Source organism: Diadema antillarum, unplaced genomic scaffold (genome assembly GCF_040938485.1).
Source record: "Diadema antillarum isolate AM-2024a unplaced genomic scaffold, OU_Dant_1.0 seq00000096_RagTag, whole genome shotgun sequence".
In the NCBI taxonomy this organism is placed as follows: domain Eukaryota; kingdom Metazoa; phylum Echinodermata; class Echinoidea; order Diadematoida; family Diadematidae; genus Diadema; species Diadema antillarum.
In genome coordinates this window covers 571,667-597,034 of record NW_027271185.1, presented here as the reverse complement: position 1 = coordinate 597,034, position 25,368 = coordinate 571,667, and the positions used below count along the sequence as shown (strand labels likewise).

General features: G+C 37.9%; 1 protein-coding gene and 1 non-coding gene across 2 annotated transcripts; both read right to left on the bottom strand.

Moving 5' to 3' along the window:
• Positions 1 to 7,710: 7,710 nt before the first annotated feature.
• LOC139726677 (uncharacterized) lies at positions 7,711 to 19,366 on the bottom strand. The gene is made up of 4 exons (XM_071637664.1): positions 19,228 to 19,366; positions 11,598 to 11,792; positions 8,667 to 8,928; positions 7,711 to 7,809 (listed from the first exon to the last, which is right to left on the bottom strand). Exons 1-3 carry the CDS (start codon positions 19,231 to 19,233, stop codon positions 8,680 to 8,682), a joined length of 450 nt encoding a protein of 149 aa, XP_071493765.1. The 5' UTR covers positions 19,234 to 19,366; the 3' UTR covers positions 7,711 to 7,809; positions 8,667 to 8,679.
• Positions 19,367 to 22,790: 3,424 nt separating this feature from the next.
• Trnad-guc (transfer RNA aspartic acid (anticodon GUC)) lies at positions 22,791 to 22,862 on the bottom strand. Its single transcript has one exon. It is a non-coding gene; the product is annotated as a tRNA-Asp (tRNA).
• Between the last annotated feature and the right edge of the window lie 2,506 nt (positions 22,863 to 25,368).

Genomic DNA, 25,368 nt, shown 5'->3' with positions numbered 1-25,368 from the left:
GACCTTCCCTGGATATTTAGCGTGTCAAGTATTGTATGAAATTCAAAATGGGAATTTGTTGTGCTCCTTTAAAATCATCAGACCGAAACTACTATTATAGGCCTACCTCTATGTTGTCCCGAACATGACATAATTATATTGAAATATATATCTTCTCACTCAATTGCGAATACTCAAAATACCGATTTTAGATTTGAAACTGTACAATATGTTTAAGATAATTAGAACAATATTTCTACCCAGTGTCAAAGAAAGATGTTATTGTATTCAGAATAATGTTGTGAAATCAACTTTTTTTTCGTTCACGATCACCTGAAAATTCATATTTTTTTAATACAAAGTGTAGTGTGTGCGTATGTATGTGTGTGTGTGTGTTTGTGTGTGAAAGAAAGAAAGAGATAGAGAGAAAGCGTATCATAATAGGCCTATAGGGCCTACCAATGACAGAGACTCCAACTCTCCCGTTTTCGACGGGAGATCTCCCGCCGAAAGCCCATTTTTGCAAAATCTCCCGTTCTCCCGCTTGAGATTTGATTTCTCCCGCCCTGTCTCTGTGTCTCCCGGTGGAAAGGATTTCTTACTTATTGCTATCGTATGTTGAAAAAATAAGCCTTAGATAGCACCAGAGAACATCTAGACCCCTAGGAACTTCGCGCTTCGCACACATCAAGTTGGAGTCTCCCGTTTGCTAGGGGTTTCGGGCGGGAGAATCTCCAGGGGGGTGTTTCATGAAACTTTTTGTCGGTGATTTACACCGACAACTGTTAAAAGCTACTGAAATCCTTGCGTCTGATTGGCTGATAGCAAATTTGTCGGTGAAAACCTCCGACGAACTCGTTGATGAAACGCTCCCCAGATCAGAAGGTGCTTGGGGTTGGAGTCTCTGCAATGATGGATTAGAGAAACAAGCCAAGGTACACTGACACAGCAAATACTTAGTAGCTTCGACAAAAAAAGAAGAGTTTTGTCGCAAAAAGAGCTAACTCTATTCTTATTAAGTTGAGATAGTTGTGATTGAAGCTTGTAAAAACAAAGAAAATAATAGAAACTACAGGATATTTTTCATCATAACTTCTAGAACATTCCTTCTTATGTTACAGGTGAGGTACGTGGTACCGGAAAGGTTTAATTTTGCTCTGTCTGATGGTGGACGTATATTTTGAAATGTTTAAAAACGGCGCTTAGCTCATTTCGCAATAAAACTTTGCAAATCAGTCGTGAAGTAGATACTCATTGTATATCCTTTTACATGTCAGCGCGCGTATGTACCTGTGTTGGCGCACCAAGCAATATTCTGTCATGCACAGATTTTATACTCATCAATACAGAATTTGCATAATCCAAAATTCTGTATTATTATTGTTTTTACGTCGTACTCATTAAGTGACGTCATGATCTGTGGCAGTCTTCTCATCAAGCATTGGTGGTACTGAAACTTTTGAACGGATAGCCCGATTTTCTTGAAACTTTGTCGATGAGGTGTTATTCACAACTTACATTGCTGCATGACGGCTAAATCCACATGTGCTAGGATTATCTGGGTTTCATTTGAATAGTATTTCTATTAATTTCAGAGTATGTGAAGAGTTTGTTCGCAAAAACCGACAAGTCCATAATAATAATAATAATAATAATAATAATAATAATAATAATAATAATAATAATAATAATAAGGTCTTATTTACCCAGGGTAGCCTCTTCAGTGTTGCCACTGTTCTACCAGAGGGCCCTGCTATTATTATTACCCTAGCGTTGCCAGGTACCCATTTATACACCTGGGTCGAGAGGGACACAGTGGGTAAAATATCTTGTCCAAGGACGAAAGCACTGGGCGGGATTCGAACTCGGGTCCTCCGATCGGGAGTCGGGAGTCTTATCCACTATACCACAGCGCCCCCCTCCATATTTGCCAAATGGAGATATTTGCGATTAAAGGTCAAGAAAAATAAAGAGAATAATAAGAAAATGTTTGCTTCTTTTGACCATAACTTCAAAAAGATACCTTTAGTGACCAATATCATTCAAAAGGTATTATTTTGTACTTTATGACAGAGACCGTACTGCAAAATCTTCAAAAATGGACTTATCGGTTTTTGCAAACAAACTCTTCATAATACCTTAATGTATAGCTTAAGTTGAAAGAGGGGGGGGGGGGGTCAGAAATTAAGATTTTACTTCCATGAAAGCTTAGAATTAGAGTTCTAAAATACATCAAAAAAAATCATGCAATCCGAAGGGCAGGAACGGGATGGAGTGATTAAAAGTAAATGGAGAAAAATAACTTGATGATATTCAGTGTCTTAATTTTCTGCACAAAACAAAAGAACAGAACAAGCAAATCAAGCAAGCAAACAAACAAACAAACAAATCTTTGTCACTTAAACTGCCATAAAACTTGGGTAGGCCCTATTCAAGTCCGATAATATTAATACCATTCGTCATTAAGGGGTCTGATCATTAAGACTACACACTTTTGAGTTAGCCCCTAACCACAGAAAGGTCTGTGGTTAACACTATACTGCTGCCCTCTCGTGTCAGGGAATGTACCAGTGTCATTTTGAAAATAATATTGCACTCACAATGGGCCAGGAGGTTCACGAGCTATTAATAGTGTAAAATTTTTACTATGCTATCAGTATCCAAACCGCTGTCAACTTTTATGTACAAAAGATGTCCGGATACACTGTATATGGTTGGCTTGTTATCAAATTGAATAAATGAAATAAAATTTCACCTAGTATAAAATTAAACATGATTTTTATAAAATAACTCCAATCCCGTCCAGAAAAAGTAAATCGAAGCTGTTCGCTGTGAAAGTGTTTGGGTTTGGGAAAGTGTTTGAAACTGCATCTTCTTTTAGAGCCGATATTTTCATTTTCCGATCAATTCCGACAATGGTATACATTATTTTACAGTTCTTATTGTGTCAGATTAGTGCCCGGACATGTCTGGGCGAGTAATTTTGATTTCCATTATTTTCATCAATCTTTGCGCAGTTCTGTTCGCGCATCAATTGTCTTTATCATCATGTTATTAGCGCTTATTTTTATACATCTGGATGGAATGGCGAAAAGTGATTACCATTATTCACACTCAGACATAGTCTCTCCCGTTACGGGTAGAGAGTGGTTGGTCATTATTATGCAATGAGACATGGTGTAGGCATATAATATGTGAGGCATATTCAGTTCCACATTCACGTACACTCTTCAAATAAATAAAACATGAATGAATGAATGAATGAATGAATGAATGAATGAATGAATGAATGAATGAATGAATGAATGAATGAATGAATGAATGAATGAATGAAAACATTCTGAGTGGCGGAATCAAACATAGGTTTGAATTGAATAAGACTGTTGTGACTCCATCTTTTGAACCCCTTTCTTATCCCAAAGACTCACGTGTGATAACTCCATCGATGCTCGCTCCATACACGCCCTCATAGATACGGAAGTGCCATTCGACTGGACGACATGGCAAGAAATAAATCATTATTTTATCTTTTATAGTCAACATTGAAAATCCACGATCTTGTCGACATGTCAAGATTAACTTGCCATGTCGATTTATTAACTTTTATTTGTTGCCATGGCCACATAGATTTTCCAGCCAACTCGACTTTTAAAACAAAAACAAAAAATGCATGTCGTCTGGACGACATTTTTTATTAAATACCAATTCGATTTACCAAAGTATAAGCTACATGCAGTCATAGTCGACAACCCAAAAGGAGTATCCGTCGTCATGGTGACATGAGTTATTGCGCCATCTCTTGACGGAGAGACAAAGGATAGATTTTGGTATTTAGCATGAATCAGTGCCAAGACCTTCTTAGAAGAGTACTAGTATGCTAGTATGTTGGGGCCTACCTATACTTGATCGTGTGCCTGCGTCTGAGGAAGTCGTGCAAGACTAGTCAGCACACTCTAACTTGTATAAGGTGTCTTCCGCCCTCTGACGGTAGCCGTTATGATGGTTTGTTTGTTTGTTTGTTCATTTTCCATCTCAGAACATGGCTGGATAGCCCATATTCAGCTATGCTAAGCTGGTCTTCCATGGGGTACAGTTGGATGTGAGGTGGGACCACTTCACCGGGTTAAACACCCTGCTCTTTGCGATGAATGAATGAAGCGGGATCTTTTACGTGCATGAGTTGTGACTCTCTCATACACGGGGCCTCCATTTTATGTCCTATCCGAGGGACAGAGTGTTTTTGCCTCTTGCTAGAGGGGACGGTATGATTACACACAACATTGCTCAGTCCAGACTCAGGTTCGAACCCGGGTCCTTAAGATCGTGAGGCAGACGTGCTACCGACTGAGCCAACTCACCACCCAATGGTGACTGCGTGGTGAGCAGAAGGCGCACTTAGCCATACACAGCTGCAGCAGCAGGCAATGGTCAAGTCCATCTTAATAATACACTGTATACTATGTAGATGACTTGTGATCGCAACCGCTTCTCTTCCAGCTGCATTATAATATAGTCGGTTAAAGTAAGAATGATATCATAACAAAGCAGAAAAGGCAACTCATGAAAACACAAACAATAGATTCTCGCTCTCATCTCTTTATCTTTCTTTCCCGGTATGTCTGTCTGTCTGTCTGTCTCTGTCTCTCTCTCTGTCTTCTGAATCCATATCAAACACGTTTTTGTTTTTTGTTTTTTGTTTGTTTGTATTTTAAATGGGAATGTCTGTCTAGCCCCCTCCTCTCCACTTCGGCGGTCAACCACAATATATAAATGTAGCCTCGTTCTGTAGATGTAGCCCCACTGTATTATTCATTGTTGTATGTTTGTTGTACGTTTTGCTGTACATTGTGCAAAGGCAATGAAGAAATAATATTCTGTGAACAGCTTCTTTTATGTATGTACATGAATGTGCATGTACAATGATGATACAGAAACCAATAAATCAAATTTTTAAAAAAATAATACAACCCCTTTACCAAAAATGTTTAAGGATGGAAATGGGTTAGGATATTGACCCCCTATCACGGGCTTTTGGAAGGGACGCCATCAAAATTCTCCCCTATCACTGACTTTTAGAAGCGGAGTTAGCAAAATAGCGTGACATATATTATAATAGATTACACGCAGTGCACAATTATGGCAAAAATGTCCTGCGAAAAGAAGACCAGCTCGGCAGGCTTTGCATAAAAATAGCACAGGTCGAAATAGTAGGGGTAAAAACCAAGAAACTAACTGCTTAAACTGTTTACTCACATAATAGCTATAGAAACCTTGTCTGATATAACAACAACCTAAAATCAATTCAAAATTGGAGCTTCAGCAACCATCCATGCTTCTTTACAGAGGGTTTACCATACATTTTAAACATCAACATGTTTTTTTCTTCATTATTGTTATCATCATCATCTCAGCACCACCACCACCATCGTCACTGTCAACATCACCATCTTCACCTTCTTTACCATCATCATCATCATCATCCTTGACATGGCTGATATAACGGGCTTAATTTCATAAAACATCCTCACACAGAGTATTATGCACAGCTGGTTGTGTGTTGAGTTCTTATTGGTCACGATAGCCAATGGTGGCTTCGCTTTAGCCAATCAGGATACAGGATGGATAAAATGTAGATGTAGGTCATTATTATTATTTTTTTTTTTTTTTGAAAGCAAAGTGTTGGATATAATCAAGGAGGTACCAGGCGAGCAAAATATGCCGTTTTAAAAGAAAGCGTGGATTTCACATTGATTTTACCAAATTTCCTGAAGCTGTTGAGGGCTAACCTACAATAGTCAGTTTGATGCACATGGTTAATATCTATTCTAGGCCTGTGGAGAAATACCAAAATGATAAATACTGGATTTAGCCCCACTTGTAAGCAAGTTATTTAAGCAGTTCAACATAAGATTTGATGTAATTTCCCCGAAATGGACGACAATAGAAGAATACGAACCATAAAATGATGATATGATACAACGAGTATAGTGAGCTAGTCGTTAATAATCAGGTCTATCGTTCTGGAGTTTGTTCACAAAAACGGATAAGTACATATTATTTGCCAAATGGAGATATTTGCGATTAAAGGTCAAGGAAAATAAAGAGAATAATAAGAAAATGTTTGCTTCCAAAAATTTACCTTTATATGTAGTGACCAATAATCATTTAAAAGGTATAATTTTGTACTTTATGACAGAGACCGTACTTCAAAATCTTCAAAAATGGACTTATCGGTTTTTGCGAACAAACTCTTCTGTTCTTGTTTGCGTCACGGGACACACGATCGTTACATCGAAAACGAGAATAAAATGACTGGTACTCTGTAATTGCATTTATTATTCAATCAATTTAAATGAACAAGCGAATTACCGAAAAACAAAACAGCAACAAACAAAGAAAAAGAACAAAAAAAAAAACTGTGTGATTCCGCGGATAGACAGCGAATTCTAAATGTTGAGCTCCCTGTATCAAATCCACTAAATCAGAAACACTGTAAGGCATTTCATATTCGATGCCATAGCCTTCGTATAAGCATCATATCGACATTTGCAGTATAGCCGCACTAGTTTGGTTTTCAGACTGTTTGCCAGCACATGCTGGGAAGCGATAATGGTACAGGCAGATTGTCTAAAAGCCAGACTATAGCCGCGTTGAATAAAGTGAAATTGAGCTAAACTCGTAAAATCTAAACATACTATCATACAGCCCTGTAACTTATTGTTCCGACGTAACATGATTTATATAATAACTATTCTTTGTAAATACAACTATATGTTTAAAGCTATAGCAGCATGCATGTAGTACTTGTATGCCCATTTTCGAGGAATTCTTAAAACCAGCCGCAATTTATGATACAAGAAATCATGATTCTTGCAATTAGCAACATGTAAGATCTTGAAGATACGTTACCATAACCACGTCCATACATCGTGACTGATAGATTGAGTCGTAGTACGGAAATAACATTCAGCAATTATAAAATGTATATAGAATTATTTACAAAACAACTGCAACATAGTACTTTCACATTGTCTTGAATAATATTTTTTCTTTGTAAAATGTATGTTCATGAAGATAGTTGCAAAAACAATAAATGAAGAACTATCAACAGAAATTATATTTTTTGAAATGGTAAATACATGTGAATCATTATCTTTACACAGCGAATCGACACTATGTTACATGTTGATCATGTTATCCCCTGTAGGCGTTTTTTTCATTCATTCATTCATTCATTCATTCATTCATTCATTCATTCATTCATTCATTCATTCAATTCATTCATTAAATGTGTCATAATCAGGGGACATATCAGGCAAATGAACTGATTGATGTATGTAGAAAGCGATTTCACATCGTTTTGCAAGTCGTTTTAATTTGTCTCCTTGTCATAACTTTGTCAAGAGAATTATTTATGGTGTTTACGCAGGTAAAAAAGGCACAAAATGAGAGAAATAGAGAGGAGTTGGAGCATAACTATAATAATATGATGGATTAGTGAGAGTGTAATCTATGAAGCAAATCATTATAATGACAACAAGACGAAGAAAAAGAGATAGGGGAAAAGGGAGAGAAAGAAAAGGGCAGAAAGAGAGGAAGAGAAAGAGAAGGAAGTGCTAATGTATAAATCTACAGAATTTATGATTCTTAAAGACTCCTTCATTCAGTCATGTATTGTCTCCTTTTCTTTTATGTTATGTTTTGTTTTGTTTTATCTATTTGAAAGATGTTGGCGTATATCATGCCAGCTGGACAGGTCTTGACAACCCAGGGACAGCCTTCACTTCTGTGCAGTAACTCTTGGCGCTTCGGGTGAGGTTCAAAGTTCATCTGAGAAATTAAGAAAAAAAATGATACAAATTATATAAATGATATATTTGCGCAAATTTTCCACAGAAGGGGTTTACTTTTGGGTACACACATTTAATTCATCAGATACGAGGACAAAGCTCATCAGAACAAAATGAAGTAGAACAACACAAACAACAGCCACTGATATACCTCGAAATGGTTTTTGCGGGTGTCAGCAATGGCATTATGTCATATTCTGCATTATGAACTTGTCATGTGTTATCATCGTTATCATTTTGTGCTGCCTTTCAAATCTGAAGCAGAATTTCGTTCGTGTTTCGTCACACTGGTAAAACATCGCGTCCTTACGAAGTTAGCTCACCTGTCCACACTGACAGCCAAAATTCGCGAAGTTTCAGTTCTCAAAGTTAGGGTCACTGGTGCGCATGCGCAACAAAGAAGAACGCACGCGCCCTCGTACATGCAAAATAAGCACGCGCTTTAGGCACCGCCCACAAACAGGTGGTGGACTGGTCACGTGATAAACTTTACGAAGTTTTATCTGCCAGCGTTTAGACTCGACTGCACATAATAACTACGAGAAGCTAATTTGGTCGCGGCGTCTGGGAAATTTCTCCAGTTTAAGTGGTGAGTTTTTTTTTTTTTTTCGGGAAGTTTGCGGTCACACTGGCAAAACATGGAAATCAATATTAAACATCATGTAAACTTTGCCATGTCTTGCCAGTGTGACCGGGGCAAGAGTAAGTCATATTAAGTGCAGACGGGGAGGCGAAATAACGACAAAATAAGCAAATAAACGTAAGCAAAACCTCCAGTGAAATGCCCAATGTTGCAGTACTAGCAGTAGGCCTATAAAATGTCTTTCGGAAGATCACCTCGTTTGTATCCTCACTGCGGATAACTGGGTGGTGGGTACGGATACCCCTGTGGTGGAGGCGGTTGCGGATACCCCTGTGGTGGAGGCGGTTGCGGATACCCGGCCGGTGGTGGAGGAGCACTCGGATAGCTTGTTGATGGGTAGCCCTGAGGAGGGGGAGGGTTCGGATAGGGTTGCGGCGGATACGGGTATCCCTGAGGTGGAGGCGGCTGGGATCCGGTTGGATAGGCGGCAGCAGTTGGAGTTGGGTTTGTCACGTACTGTCAAGCAAAATACAATGTATCCCGAGTGATAATCATACCACCTTTCCCGTATCCTCGAAATCTAACAATAATGTGTTTTTTGTTTGTTTGTCTGTTCTATTCAGAGAAAAAGACACGTAGACAGAGAGAGAGAGAGGAGTGAGACCCTTCAGACTTTTAGATAATTTATAATGATTATAATCCCCACTATCATTATAGAAAGTATTGTTAAAAACTATACTATTCAAACCTTCGCAAATAGGGTTGTCTTGGTCGGGCTTAACAGCTGGTATATAGCACAGCTTAATTTTATGCTAAGAGCGTATAGCGTTGCACTGGTGGAGATAACAAAAACACCAAAAACAACAAAACGCGAACTGTACACATCATATTTTGTAAAAAACCTATGACAAAGTGTATGTGTTTAAAAATGTGTGCATGAATTGTAACTGCGAGATTGCCGTCATTATTTGAAAATCCTTTGTATCGATGCATAAAAGTATAATCTAATAGTGATATTCAGAGGTGACAAGATGATAATTACTGGAGCATTGTCCCTCAAGACTGTGAGGTATAAATACCTTAAACAGGTCATTTCTTTCAAAAGAACAAAGAGATTAGATGCGTCTACATATCTTGCAGCGATGTTAAAATGGTGAATTGCAAATTGGCAACAGGTTAGTGAAGACTGAAAGTTCAAATGACGGCAATCTCTTTTGGTTGTTTTACCTAAAGACGTCTTGAGGTTTTGTATGCTCTATAAAATGCTTGTGCGTTGTTTTGTTCCCATTGTTTGTATAACAACAATAAAATGGATGTAAGAAGATACCTTATATTACCAGCACATAATATATACGAGGACAGACTGTGCAAATGTGGAGGCATACTCAGTGCTGGTCCCTGTAGAGCTGTATCTAGGCTATACAGTTTAAATAATTGTAATACGTAGCAAGTATCAACCACAGTATAATAGGACTTACGGCAGTTCAAAATGGCGGCATTGAATCTAAGCTTTGTACAAACTTACAAACATGTAGGCCGTCACATGTCTTTTTATAACTACAGATGTACATGAATTTATGCTTTTTACCAACATGTAACATAGAGTGCTTTGGGACTCTCAGAATGCTGGTGGGACAAGAAAAAGGAAACAGTATCGACGAAATGTCATGTACAATGGATCCTAGAATGGGGCAGGGGAGGGGTCAAGGGTAGTTGTTGTTGCTTGTTTGATTATTTGTTTGTTTGTTTTTTCGTTTGTTTGTTTTTTGTGGAGGGGGGTATTTTGTTTTGTGTATTTGGTCAACAGAACCCCTCCGCCGGTCGCGTTGAATCTCGGATCGGAAACCTCAGGACTTTGGTTGGATGTGTGTGTGTGTGCGTGTGTGTGTGTGTGTGTGTGTGTGTGTGTGTGTGTGTGTGTGTATGTGTGTGTGTGTGTATGTGTGTTTTAAGTTAAAGGGATGGTATAGTTTTGGTTGAGATGGGGATTCAGATTTTAAATTTTTGCGGGATAATTAGAAATGACTTATGGAATATCAAAGAGCATTCAATTTTAAGAAGAATTTTATTAGGACGCATTTGTTTTTGAATATCTCTGCCATGTCGAACCAAATTCTCATCAGATGAATTTTGAATATCTGTTAGCATTATAGCTTCTTTATAATTTATTTTCATGGCAGGTTCTTCATTATTTCACACACAAAAAATGTGAAAACCTGAACGCCCGTCTCAATCAACCCTAGAGTTTGCATTCATTTGTCTACAACTACTGATTCGGGCCTAATAGTTGCACAAGTATGTTGTTTAGAGCCTATACCGTAATATTATGTCCCCCCCCCCCCCCCAAAGAAAAAAAAAAAAACAAACAAACAAACAAACAAAACAAAAGCAAAAACAACAACAACAACAACAACAAAAACCCCACAAAATAAAACAAAACAAAACAAACAAACAAACAAACAAACAAACCAACAACAACAATGACAAAACGGGACCCTCCGCAATGATAATCCGCAAATACAATTTCAGAGTATGAAACTATAACTTTTTACCCACGTCTTGCAGAAAACCCCATCCGATTTGCTTCAGTGGTCAAAGAGAAATGAGGATTTTTGTAGAGAATGTCAGGATCCCTTCCCTCCAAGTTCTGTCTATTGTGTTTACACATTATTATGCAGTTCCAAGAGCATCCAAGTGCTAAACTTGAAAGAATCACATCCACGACATGCTTCACAACGATTCACATTTCTCTGTGACCACTTAACCAAATTGACTTCTATGGGGTTTTCTAAAAAAATATAGATAAGATGTTATATTTTCAGACCTTGAAATAGCATTTAGACAGTTTAATCATATTTGAAGTTATTGATGCAAAAATTCGATTGATTTTTGTTATATTATATTTTCTTGATTATTATCATTATTATTTTTTTTCTTTTATGGAGGGGGGACATATTGTAGTACAGTTGTTTAGGGACTTGCCAAGAATAGCTCTGTACTTTTTTTCTGAGTTACCTTGACTGATTTTGATTTGATCGTTTGTTGTGGGGTGGTTTTTTTTTTTTTTTTTGGTCTTTGTTTTTCCACAAATCTGTAAATGGCGCCAGAATCCCTTCGCTTCACTTGACCTTCACTTGACGCGGCTGTGAAGTATTCATACTGATTCGAGACTGAGTCCAACTTACCACAACGGTCTTTTCTTCTTTCACCACGGTCCTGGGCGGTGCGGGCTTTGGTCGAGACGTGGCGGCAGCAGCCAGAGCAGCTCCGGCTACCAGGCCGACTCCGACGCCGACGCCGGGATGGTGGTGGTGATGATGCGGGTGGTGGTGGCGGGGACCGTGGTGGTGGTGGTGGTGATGGTGGTGATGATGTCCGAACTGTAGAAGAAAAAGCACATTAGTATAAAAAAACAAAACTAAATTGACTGATCGGACATAGAACATGTAGAATAAAAGTAATTAGGGAAGTCTTAAGGTCTTAAAGAATCATGGTGTGAAGAGTTTTATTACAAAACGTGCAATCCATTCTTCAAAAGTCGAGATTCGCCAGTAAATCTGATTTAAGATGAAGAAAATAATAAAACAATAATATACGGTATATATTCAATTAACTTCAATAATATTCCATGTCACGTTACAAGTGAGGTATCACTGGAAAGGTTTCATTTTGCTATAGCTAGTATGATAAATTACTTAAATTGTTTTAAAATGGCACCTTATTCTATCAGTTGCGATGAAACTCTCACATTATTCATGAAATCGTAATGTCAGTATATTAGTGTTAAATGAAATCGTAATATCAAAGTCACATGCTTAAGGCAATGATGTACTCTCCTTTCCATACACAAATAAAAAAACTTTAAATATCACGTTTATTGAAACTGCCTCTCCCTTCCCTAATCATGTGGCGTCTGTGCTACGCTATCAAACCTCCACACTCTTTGGACGTGAATGGCACGATTTCTTTCAACCGTATTTTCTAATAATTTCGTGTTACTAAAAATAATTTCATTGGGGACTTCGTTCTGTTTCCAGATGGATTGAATCAAACCTGATATTCTTTCTGTTTTCTTTCTCCAGAAATAACATTTTGGTTAATTACGCATTTTCATTTGCCCACCCCTTTCCTTAAAGGGATGGTACAGTATTGGTGGAGATGAGAATTGGGCTTTTAACTCTTTGCGAGATACCAAGAAAACACTTATGAAATAGTACAGAGCATACCAATTTAAGAGGAATTCAAAGTTTATTTGAAGAAAATCGGGCTTGGAATGACTGAAACATCCAAAAACAAAGTAAAACAAAGCGATCGTAATAAATTGTGGGTCCCACACTTATTAGAATCGCTCTGTTTTGAATATCTCAGCCATTTCAAAACCAATTTTCATGAAATAAATGTTGAATTCCTCATGAAATTACATGCTCTTTCATATTTCATAAGAGGTTTCTCATTATCTCACCAAAAAATGTTAGAAACCTAAAATTAGGTCTCACCAAAACTCTACCATCCCTTTAAACATGTCTTTCAACATTATCTGATGAATGTCGGAATGTCGGCTTTCCAGTAGGTTCCCCATCTCCATCCTCTTATCATCAGCATCATTTTTCCATGATTCCCTTCTAAAGTATGATGTAGGCCTACCTCCCTTTTTATTAATTTATTTACGTTGAAATTCTTTACTTTCACTTACACTGAATGTTATTGATTTTGTTGCAATTGAGAAAAATGAACTGAACTGAACTGAGCTTACATCGTGATTTCTTTTTTTTTTAACCCATTGCTAGATGACGCTGAGTGTGCACAGTAAAAGCAGATTTTGTTCCCTGAACTCTTCTGCACTTCTCATAGAGATCACAGTCGTGTTCGGATACAACGAGAGTCCGGATATAACGAGAAAAATCACTTGGAACGGACGATCTCGATATAACGACATCCCACTGCATATACTTGTCATGTATTTAGATCTCTCCTTGACCTATGGAACTGTGTTCTACGGTCTACCATCCAACTCTTCTACTTAGTGACAACTCAAGTGTCTCTATATAGCCCTCTATAGCAATGTCTAGCTCTCACTCTACCTGTACTAAGGTGGTTCATTTTGGTTTTTCAACGTTTTCTTTTTAATCTTTAAATATAGCCGTTATAGTCATCAATACTTTTAAAGCTATATCTCTTTCATCGTTTCCTTTGTATATTTGTGTGTATGTGCGTGTGTTTATGTTTCATGACAATCCATACAAAATACATTTTCTTCACTTACAATTCAATCTAATACATTTTTTCTCCATCGAACAAAATGTTTTTGATATACCAAGTATATATTTGTCAGTTCTTCAACATGATTGTGATGTATGGATTCCTTGAATAACTTCTTATATGGGTTGTTTTCGAAACGAACTTGTACGTAAATAATACCTTCAAAACGATTTGAACAACTTGGTTCTGTGTTTAGTCTATTGAGCAACTCGGTTCATTACCATGATTACTTCAGAATAGTCGCTCGCGTGAATCGATTCGCGCTTGGCCGGCGGAACTTTTTTTTGCACCACACAACGGAATACATAAGGTGTCACCACTTTGGCCACCCCCACACTTTTTTTTTTAAACCCCGGAAGTGCGTAAGTAGCACTAGAAAGAAATAGGTATAGAGACCTTGAAGTGTGGAGCGCGGTAGGGTTAATGTTCTTGCGCAGTTTCTTTTCTTTTTTCTTTTTTTTTTTGCTATTTTTTGCTTGTCAGCTGAAGAAACCCGGAAGTGGCACCCAGAAGTTACGCTGAAGGCCATTTTTTTTTTTTTTTTTTTTGCTTGTTAGCTCATGAAACCCATAAGTGCCCTCCCCACACGCCCCACACTTTTGAAAACGCTCCGCCGGTCCTGACAACGTCATGTTTGTTAGGCCACTTCTGTCTGAATTACATTCATTTTTCTAGTTTCTTCCTTAGCAAGTTTATATTGGTTTCCACTTGGACTTCAACCCCTTATCTAATACCGAAAGCACACATTATTTTGTGCCAGTATTTGCCCAGTCGTCATCAGAGAAGACTACTAACTAATGTAGGCGCTGCAGCGTGCAAGCCTCTGCGTTGTAGACACGCATACATTTTATGAAGTTTCGAATCGTAACTTACATTACACACCAATCGAGCTTTATACATCACTCTGATGGTGATCATTATTTTACACCACGCGTCACAAAAGAAGACAGATTCAGTTTTCAGACACATTTAAATTTGATAGGCTGGTGGAGGCCCCTACCTTGCCCACTCCGCCAATATAATCTGTCGGGGGGGGGGGGGGGGAATTTTTAATGCACAAGATTGTGGTGACGAAGCTTAAAGGGATGGTTCAGTTTTGGTTGAGATGTTGATTCAGGTTTTAATCCTTTGTCAGATAATTATAAATCTTTTAAATGAAGAGCATATTATGATTCTAACAGGAATTAAAAGTTTATTTGATGAAAACTGGTTTTGAAATGGCTGAGAAATCCAAAAACGATGAGTTCCTTACAAAAATAGGGACCCACCTTTATAGGAACCTTTGTTTTATTTGGTTTAGATTTTATACATAAACGATTTCAAAACCGATTTTCATCAAAATAATAAATTTTTAATTCCTCTTAGACATTAGATTCATATATTGTACATGCCCTTATTGGATTTTCATATACAAGAGGTTTAAGTTAAGTTATTTCACAAAAAGTCAAAACCTGAATCCCCATCCCAACCAAAACAAATACTTACCCTTTAAGGCAATTTAACCTGTAATCCCTTTCGTGAAAGGAACGCTCTGATTTGTTACAGAATCGGAGACTTTAAGCTGGAGTCTGCCGGATTATCTTGGGTCAATGAAACCAGGGAGGTGAGACAAAACTAACCGGAACCGGCTATCTTATCATCTGCATGCTTTGGGGGCATTTCAGAGGGAATCTAGACTATTTACAGCTGTAAGCTATCAAAGAAAATAACGAAATAACATACCTTTTGCATGTTTTAACAATGATAAAAAAAGAAGGATTTGCATCTTTTTCATTATCTGAGAACAGGTTAGGAATGTGATGTTTGTAATGACTGCGTTGGCGCTTTGCAAGACGCTCTATGTTGAGGTCATTAATAACAGCGTTTACAACAGCTAGTATCTATTGTACTTTGCATGTCATGTGTTCAGAGTGAGGTTACAGCAAATATATATGTCAAATTCATCTTGTTGTAACCATCCCTGTTGTAAGACTATCTTTCACTTCGTTAACATGAAAACAGTTTTCATTGTGATGATCCATTGCCGCATGCAAAGATGTGTGGTTTTGTATTCATCATGCTCTCCACAGTTGCGCAATTACAGTGTGAGATATCCCATGGTACCTTCAATGGCTGTTTCCGGATGTGTTACGTATACCGCTGTGACTAAGTTTTGAAAAGTCACAAGACATGTATCGGTTCATGCCAGTCGTATATGTACTTTCTTCTTCCGTATCCCCTAATCAATACTTACCATGATTAGAGTAATTCGTTTCTTGAGAGGCATATTGCATGACTGTATGATATTCACCATGCCCCAAATGATAGCAAACTCCCCTTTATTATACCAAAGAACAATAATTAAGAACCACCGACGCACCTTTTTTTTTTAACTAGCTACACAAAAATTGGCACTGCACTTATACAATCAGGTCATTTTAACCCGTATTCTTTTTGGGATTAATCATTTACAATGATATGGAATCATATACATAAACGTAATTGAACATGATTGAACAAAGAAAGAAATCCCGCAATGGCGATGGGTTGACCTTTTTGTCAAAGTTTACGAGATATTTTCCCATGGAAAAATAAACATATTCTATATGAATATGGGGAATATGAAAATGCTGCGGAAATTATTGAAGTAATATATAAATGTTCCAACGCTCCATATTCATAACGATTATACTTGTGCTACAAAATAATCTTGCTATGTCTCATTCTTTCAGCTGGTGAATATGTGATAAAAATTCAATTCTGTGCTTCTCCTTCTTGTTCTTTTCTTTTCTCTCCATCTCTCTCTCTCTCCCCCTCTCTTGCATTCTATCTTTCTATCCCCGTAACGAGAGAATGTCGCTCCTACCTACAAATGAATAAAAATTCATGAAAAATTAGCAATACCGATGATGATGATGATGATGATGACGACGACGACGAAGACGACGATCATGATGATGATAATTATAATAATAACAAATGATAATAACAATTAGAATGATAATACTGTAACAATCATTATCAGCATTCTATAGTAATGATGATATTGTTGAAGTTGATGATACGAATGATGATATTACAATAGAAATAACAAGATCTATTTTTTTAAGTTCTGAAGGTTTTTTTAAGTTCAATTTAGACAAAACCGAAATCCTTTTCACTTGATTTTTTTTAATGCTCCAAACCTTTGAACAATGTGTAATAATATTATGGTATTTTATGTAGTCATACAATGTAGTAATGTATGTACCGTTCTATTTGTGTTTGTGTTATATTTTATTCTATCGTCAGTCCCTGATTGTATGTAATTTTTGTGAACAGGGCCCCATGGAAGACCAGAAGTGACTGTCATTGTCACTACTGAAAATGGGCTACCCTCCGTATGTATTTTTTCTTTACTGGACCTTTATGTATGAAATATGTTGATTTTTACGGAAATAAAACAAATAAAACGATTAAAACATCTATACCACCGCAACTTGTATACTCTTTATTTGTTATTGTACAAGAGATTCTAAAGCCCTTTTTACACTTGTGTTTCTTAACCCCGGACTTTCTCTGACCCAGGACTATCGTTAGTCCCGTACCAATTGCTTCAGCTTCTTACACTGGCCAATTAGTCCCGTACTATCTCTTGTCCGGGGCTAAGGAGAAAACTGACCATTTTGCACTCGTATTTCTTAGCCCCGGACTTTCCAAACCACATGAATATTCATGATTACGCTGTGCACTGTACACGTACACGCACGCACCGGCAGCACTTGATTACCTCGTTTCTGATTGGTCAGTGGGGGTCGGACTTCGTCTCCGTCGCTTAGCCCCGGATTGTTTTTTCGTTCTGTTTACACTCACTTGCTTGGCACCGCAATTGCGGTGCTAACCCTGCTATTTTGAGGGCTTTTTACACTTGTAAATTTTTGCTTAGCCCCGGACCAACGGTGGGGCTAAGGGGGGGGGGGGGCCTTAGCCCCACCGTTGGTACGGGACTATCCTTAGCCCACTTTCTGTTTACACTCGTTTTTGCCAAAGTGGGCTAGCCCCACCGATAGTACGGTACTATCTGGCCCTGCAAAATAGCAGGGGTTAGCACCGCAATTGCGGTGCTAGCACCGCAATTGCGGTGCCAAGCAAGTGAGTGTAAACAGAACGAAAAAATAATCCTGGGCTAAGCGACGGAGACGAAGTGCGACCCTCACTGACCAATCAGAAACGAGGTAATCAAGTGCTGCCGGTGCGTGCGTGTACGTGTACAGTACACAGCGTAATTATGAATATTCATGTGGTTTGGAAAGTCCGGGGCTAAGAAATACGAGTGTAAAAAGGTCAGTTTTCTCCTTAGCCCCGGACAAGAGATAGTACGGGACTAATTGGCGAGTGTAAAAAGCTGAAAAAATTGGTACGGGACTAACGATAGTCCTGGGTCAGAGAAAGTCCGGGGTTAAGAAACACAAGTGTAAAAAGCCCTTTGCAGGGCCAGATAGTACCGGACTATCGGTGGGGCTAGCCCACTTTGGCAAAAACGAGTGTAAACAGAAAGTGGGCTAAGGATAGTCCCGTACCAACGGTGGGGCTAAGCCCCCCCCCCCCCCCCCTAGTCCCACCGTTGGTACGGGACTAAGCAAAAATTTACAAGTGTAAAAAGCCCTTAATAATGATGTTAAGTCTCTCAAAGGTCTTACATGCAAGAATGGAAAAGTCGAAATATATATATATATATATATATATATATATATATATATAATACTGGGTGATTCTATCCTTCTATGAAGAGTGCTCGATATCCTCCAAGGAAGAGCTTTACACAGAAGTAGGCCTATTGGAACAAGTTTACGCGGTTGACTGCAGGTTCATCTGCTATTGGAACTCTGAGTTTCATGCAACCTCCATGAGGTGCAATCATCAGGCAATTATTACACCTCATGGAGGTTGCATGAAACTCAGACTTGCATAATTACGGATGAATCTGCAGTCAACCGCGTGAACTTGTTTCAATACTTATATATTCTTAGGACACAATGACAACAGTATCTTACATCTAATCAAAATTATTGAGTTATTGACTGCGATCAGCATGCACTATTTGGCCATGCAGACATGAACCCTGCATGGAGTTCGTTTTAACACTCGTTCAGCGTTAACGTTAGGCCTAATATAATATTAATAAACATATGACATACTGTTCCTCAAATCTCGCTGTTGCATACACTTCCTCTCGCTCCTATATCGCGGCATACCAAACAACTCTCCTTTTCTCATGCAAAGAACGCGTTGTAGACGAACACACACACACTATACTATACCCATTAAAAAGTATTCGGGTTGCGTGGCCAACGTGATCAGTAAGGATTACAGTCACAAAGACTTACAGTATATAGGCCTATATGATAGTTGCAACCTACTAAGTATATTGTTCCCTCTACATATTGTTGAGGGCTCTTCAGAACTTTTCTTCGCTTATTCTTCGCAGTAGTTGTACATGGGTTAGAGGTGTATCGTAATGTCACCGTGTATCGAACAGTAGAGTAAACACAAGAGTCACGAACGGCTAAACTAAATGATATGACATTGAAAACTTACCGGCATTTTGTCAGAGCGTTTTCAGACGTATCAACTAATTGGCGTATAAAATTCTGCAAAAAACGAGAAACTGAACTCAATGCAGTCGATGATTAGTGACGATACGTTAGTGTTTTTTTTTTCGTGGAGTCGAGTAGAGACGGTGCGCTGCGATAAAAGAGTACTCCAATGAGGCGAAATGGAATACCTTTGGACTTCGTATCCTAGATCCTTGTGGTGCATGGTGTAAAATCACATCACATGATATCAAGCGTCAACATAAGGGCGGCCCTACGCACATTACCTTTTTTTTTTCCTGCTGGTTCGCTCGTTTATAGACGTATATACAGCACGCTCCAATATTTACGTCATTGCCCATTTTGACATATATTGATCGTGAGAGTATAGATAGGGCATATACTTCAGAGTTATAGCAGACATATATTGCTCTCACAATGTTAATAATATTTGCCTTTGTCATAATTATTCTGTTTCGTAAATCGTTCACGCCAATAATGCAACGAGGACAGCAAATTTGTCGAAAACATTCCGTACTGTAACAGGGTTCACGTTACTGTAATTAAAAGGACTTTACATGCAGTTTTGGTTGAGGTGAGGATTAGCTTTTAACGTTTTGCGAGATATTCAGAAACCACTCTGTGGGATGTCAAGGAGCATGCAATATTCTAATGGTATCAAAATTTTATTCGATGAAACTCGGTTTTGAAATGGCTGAGATATCCAAAAACAAGGTGAAACAAAGAGATCCTATAAATAAAAGGCATGGCCTGTCGCCTATATAGTATTATCATTATCACTTTTTTGATATCTCAGCCATTTTGAAAACCAATTTTCATCAAATAAACCTTTAATCCTTCTGAAAATTATATGCCCTTTCATACCATAAGAGGTTTCTCATTATCTCACTTAGTATATGTTATAAACCTGAATCCCCACCTCGACCAGTACTGTACAGTCCCTTTAAATGTAGGTGCATTCGTGCATGAACCGATCTTTTCAGAAAATCATTAGTCTGGTATAATGACAACAGAATTTAGTACAAAACCCGGAGGTCGAGCAAAGAGAAAGAGAGAAGGGATGGAGTACTTCAATCATGTACTTCCCAGTATGCAATTTTAACATAAGATTATTTAGAAATGAAAAAAAAAAAACCCACAAAAACAAACACTAGCCCGCATAAACATCCAAAACAAAACGATTAACAAAACAGCATAAAAAGTCAAACACAGTCATGCACAAAAGTGTTTCTGTATAAAAGAGAAAGAAAAAAAAAGTAAGACAGGTTCGGAAAAACAAAGTTTTACATGAATATTTTCAGTTACACAGTTGCCAGAGTATATCAAGTAATGTAAATTAAAGGTTTTCCCGCCTAATTTCATCAGATTTGCATTCGATTTAATGATGCCAGAATTCATTTTCGAGCGAATTTGAATGATCACCGAGATCAACATTCAAAAAGCTAAGTAGTCTATTCAATTTAATTTCATCAGCATTCGAATTCCTGATTTTGTCACATAAACGTGCAAACAGCGCGTTCAAATTGAAAATGCACGTGAAACGCATTCAAATTCGCACCAGCACAGCGGCGATGAACATTAATGAATTCAAATTAACGAATAGGCAAACATTTACAGCATCTGGGCAGTGTTTTTCGTTGCTGCTCATGTTCTTTGTATATTCTCCATCTGTTTGAATAACGGTGCTGCTGTGCAACCACTTTCAGACGTACATGCCAAGGTGCCTGACGCGTCATCAGATCGACCGCTGAAAAGACTGAGGAACTGAACATCGAAATTATGAATATTATGTAAAAGAATATCCCAATGCAATGTATCTCACACACATTTCACACCTCATAACGTGACTGAAAACAAAATCTGTAATACGACTATAACAATCACACTTGACATATCGGTGTTCTCATGTGATCTCTCATTATGTTAGCAAAGTCGGAGTTTAACCATTCTGTAAAATAATGTGATATTTTGATGGAGAAGTAAAGTGAAACTAGCCGAATTAAAAAAAAAAAAAAATGAAAAAGAGATGTTGAAATTGAAATGATAACATGAAAAAACATGAAAAAGAGATGTTGAAACTGAAATGATAACACTGAACGTTGATGAAATAACCATTCATCAACGTAAGAATATTCGTAAGAAATGCCTATGAATTACAGGACTTGGTTATGCTAATTGAATTTGAACGTTCAAAGGTCGAAGTTGTGTGCCTATAAATGAAATTGAAACTGGTATTTGGTGCGAATTTGAACGTCTATCCAGCTGGCGCGAAAATGCCAACTTTGAGCCGTTAAATTGAATAAATTTCTCTCTAAATTGAATGAAATGAAATCTAGAAGGAATGACATGAAATGAAATTGAATACTCAAAGAATTAAAATGAACCGTGAGAGTAGAGCAGTGACAAAAATCCCTTGAATTTGAATGCCTAGTCATTAATTCGAATGCAAATCTCATGAAATTGGGCGGGAAAACCTATATTATAGAGTTTGTTATTATGCTGAATGATTAATGTAAGATTATGTTTTGATATAATTATGATATGTGTAAGGCGCTTAGAAACTATGTATTAAGTGCGGTAAAAATGTTAATTATTATTATCATTATTATTATTATTATCATTTTTATTACTATCATCATTACGCATAATATTGTATTTATATATACAATGTAGTTCCAATATTGTGTTTTCCTTATATCCGTGCTTCTCAACCAGTGGGCCGCGAGGCTCTCCCAAATGGGCCACGTCTCCCCCCCCCCCCCCCCAAAAAAAAAAAAAAAGTTAAAAAAAATGTATTCGATCTATAGGCCTACATAATAATATGTAGGCCTTGGCCCTCAAAAAAATTTTGAAACCAAAGTGGGGAGCGGGTGAAAAAAAAAATGAGAAGCGCGGGTTTAGAAAAAAATAATTATGGTGACTCGTCACCGCTTATAAATTCACTTTGGGTTTGTACATCGTGCTATGACAATTATCTTTCAATGGTAGTTACGCTGAATATTGATTAGTGATTAGAAATATATTTTGACGTATGTGAAGAAAAGATTTATATATCAATGCATTGTTATCATGACTTATTTCATTTATTATACTATCATTGTTATCATTGTTTTTATTGTCATCTTCGCCATTATCACTTGAACATATACCAGTATATTATAAACCCTATATACCAACTATAATAATTATAGTACCCACAACACAAATGTAATATTTCGCAAAAAAAAAAAGAAGGAAGAAGATAGACGACAAATTAAAAAGAAAAAAAAAGGAAGGAAAGAGTTCCTTATGCCCCCCCCCCACTAATTTGCACAAAATGAATAAATTACTATTTTTAAACTAATAATAAACTAAATAAAGGTTATACTAGGGTTATGTCTCAAAAGTCTTCCCATAAATGGCATAACCTTTATTTAGTTTATTATTAGTAAAAAAAAAATGTAATTTAGTGGGGGGGGGGGGACATAAGGAACTCTTTCCAAAAGGAAAGAAGAGGGGGAAAAAAGAAAAAAAGGATCCAAAAAAAAAAAAAAAAATGAAGTTATCCTCCTTGGCGGGGAATCGAACCCCGGTCTTCCGCGTGACAGGCGGAGATACTCACCACTATACTACCAAGGATTTAGATGGTAGACTCAGTGATTTTATAAATTAAATCCTCACCGGCGTCTCTGTGCGGTGCTGAAAAACTTCCGCCCACACACTGGCCACAGCGAAAAAAAGTGGCGAAACATGAAATTAATGCATCTAGAAAAACATGTTGTACATTATTATGATAGTGTTAAAAGCATTCTGTATTTCATCACAACAATGGAAAGCCGTGTTTAAGTTGTCATAGTATGAGAATTTAGCTCGGATAAAGCGCTGTCAATACATTACCAGTGCAGTCGAACGACCCTCGGGAAACCTTCTCATATAGTCCCAAATACTCATATCTACGTATGCAGCTTTTCGCAACGGACTCGTACGACTCGCAGGCCCTCTGTTGGTGCACCACTCTCTCTCTTCCCAGGCTATGGCCAACTGAGTTTACTACATTTCCAGAGGAAATATCATAACTTTAGGGAAAGTGCAAAACCCACGGAGGTTGTTATACTGATAAGAATGATAGGTAGAGACTAGATCCTTTCCTTTGTGATATGTATCAAAATTTGGAGGTGGGGGGAGGGAGGTGAGGGGCACTGCTGAGCTTGGGTAGTATGATGGGGGGTTGTGACCCGAACACTTAATAGATGAGTTTTTCACATTGCCATAGGCATTCTCAATAAAAAATATTACAATAGTTGTATACACAATGATGAGGTTCTGAAAATGATACTTAATAGTTCTTCCAAAGCAAAGCGAACAAAATCAATTTTTGTCGTACCATGGTAATTAGAGAACTTAACTGAAACCCTTGCAAATATATTTTGAACGTTGTGGCCAGCCTGCGTGTATTGTCTATGGGAATGGATTAACATTGAAGTTTGTTGTTTCTGACTCAAACACGAGCACAAGTTTCACATTGCGCGTGTGATAGAATATTGCGCGCTTCTTCTAGTTGACAAATCATGAAACAAATCGCCGAGTTCTGCTTTAGAGAAGTTACCCAGCGGTACCTAAAAAATTGGTATAAAATAGTTATTGGTACCGGGTACCGGTATTCAAAAAAAGCCATTTTATTTTATGCTTATTTTATGGGATTTTATTGTATTTGTGGTAGTAAATTTTTCGTCCGGTCACGTAACTTGTCCGGTCCGACCACGTATGGTCATAATAATTAATACAATAGCACAAATACGAGTGCTCACAGAAACATGCAATAGACTATTTGTCATAGAGGCCTACAGTAAGAATATGCCAGCTGCAGATTTGTGCAAATAATAAATAAAAGTAACTAAAAGAATAAAACCATGGACATTTGGGGCTATCCTGAGAAAGCTGTTTGAAAATACCCCCTCCCCCCCAAAAAAAAACAACCACAAAACAAAACAAAACAAACAAACAAGAGAAAGGCGATATAGGCCTATATGTACCTTACCGGTAGGCCCTGCAATTTCACAATCACTCACATACACATGTGCACACACACACACACACACACACACACTCATAATGTACAACGTATAATCAACCACACTTGCATCTATCCATACATCTACAGTCAAACCTGTCTATAGCGGCCACCCAAGGGAGACGGAAAAAGTGGCCTTTATAGACAGGTGGCCGCTATAGACAGGTAATCCAACTTTGTGTGCATTGCTTACGTGTACATGTATCATCGTTGTATCCTTACATGTACATATGTGTGTAGGTATGCACACACCATCTGTTTCATGCATTTAACCATGCCGGTGCATATGAAATTGTTGCACAGTAGTATGTGTATTATCTTGAAGAAAGCTGAACACTAGTGCATTATTATGACTGAATGGGGGATGAATGCAGCGGTGACGACCACTGAAAGTTGCCCGCATGGCTACAAAGCAGAAAAACACCAAGAATTATTGGCTCGGCTACAGCTCCATTGGGTTTTCGGCCGCTATAGACAGGTTAAAATCTACCGCGGGAAACAAAATTTGTGGCCGCTGGCCGCGTTAGACAGGTGGCCGCTATTACACAGGGTCTTTAACAGGGCTTTTCTCTTTGGGGGGGGGGGGGGGATTTTTCAGTGGCCGCTATAGACAGGTGGTCGCTATGGACAGGTGGCCGCTAAGGCAGGTTTGACTGTAGTAACATTTTATCTATATGCATAGGCCGGGCCTTCATATGCATACACTGATATGCACACATACACATACCATGCTGCTGGTTTCATGGGTAGGAGGAATTCTCTGTATTGCCAATACCTAGGTGTCATGCACAGAGTAACGATTTAGATGCATTAACAAATACTAGTAGCTCAGGGGATAGACTTGCCCTGGTTTTGGCTGCATATGCACTGGGGTCACACTGTCTTTATCCAGAGACACCTATTTTTCGTTGAATATTTCTTCACTTTTCATCAGGTGACCAGCACATTGAAGCCTTGAAGTAGTGAACCATGACTCTACTTACTGCAAATCAGTAAAATTTTTAAATGTTATAATCTTTTATTTGAATTATAAGCAAAGATAAAGGAGCAACAAAAGAAAAGTAAACGAAAATT

Excerpts from the sequence above, each read along its gene's own strand:
- LOC139726677 (XM_071637664.1), bottom strand. Across the intron at positions 8,929-11,597 it reads AAGAAGAAAAGACCGTTGTG|TACGTGACAAACCCAACTCC; the intron begins GTAAGTTGGACT and ends TTTGCTTGACAG.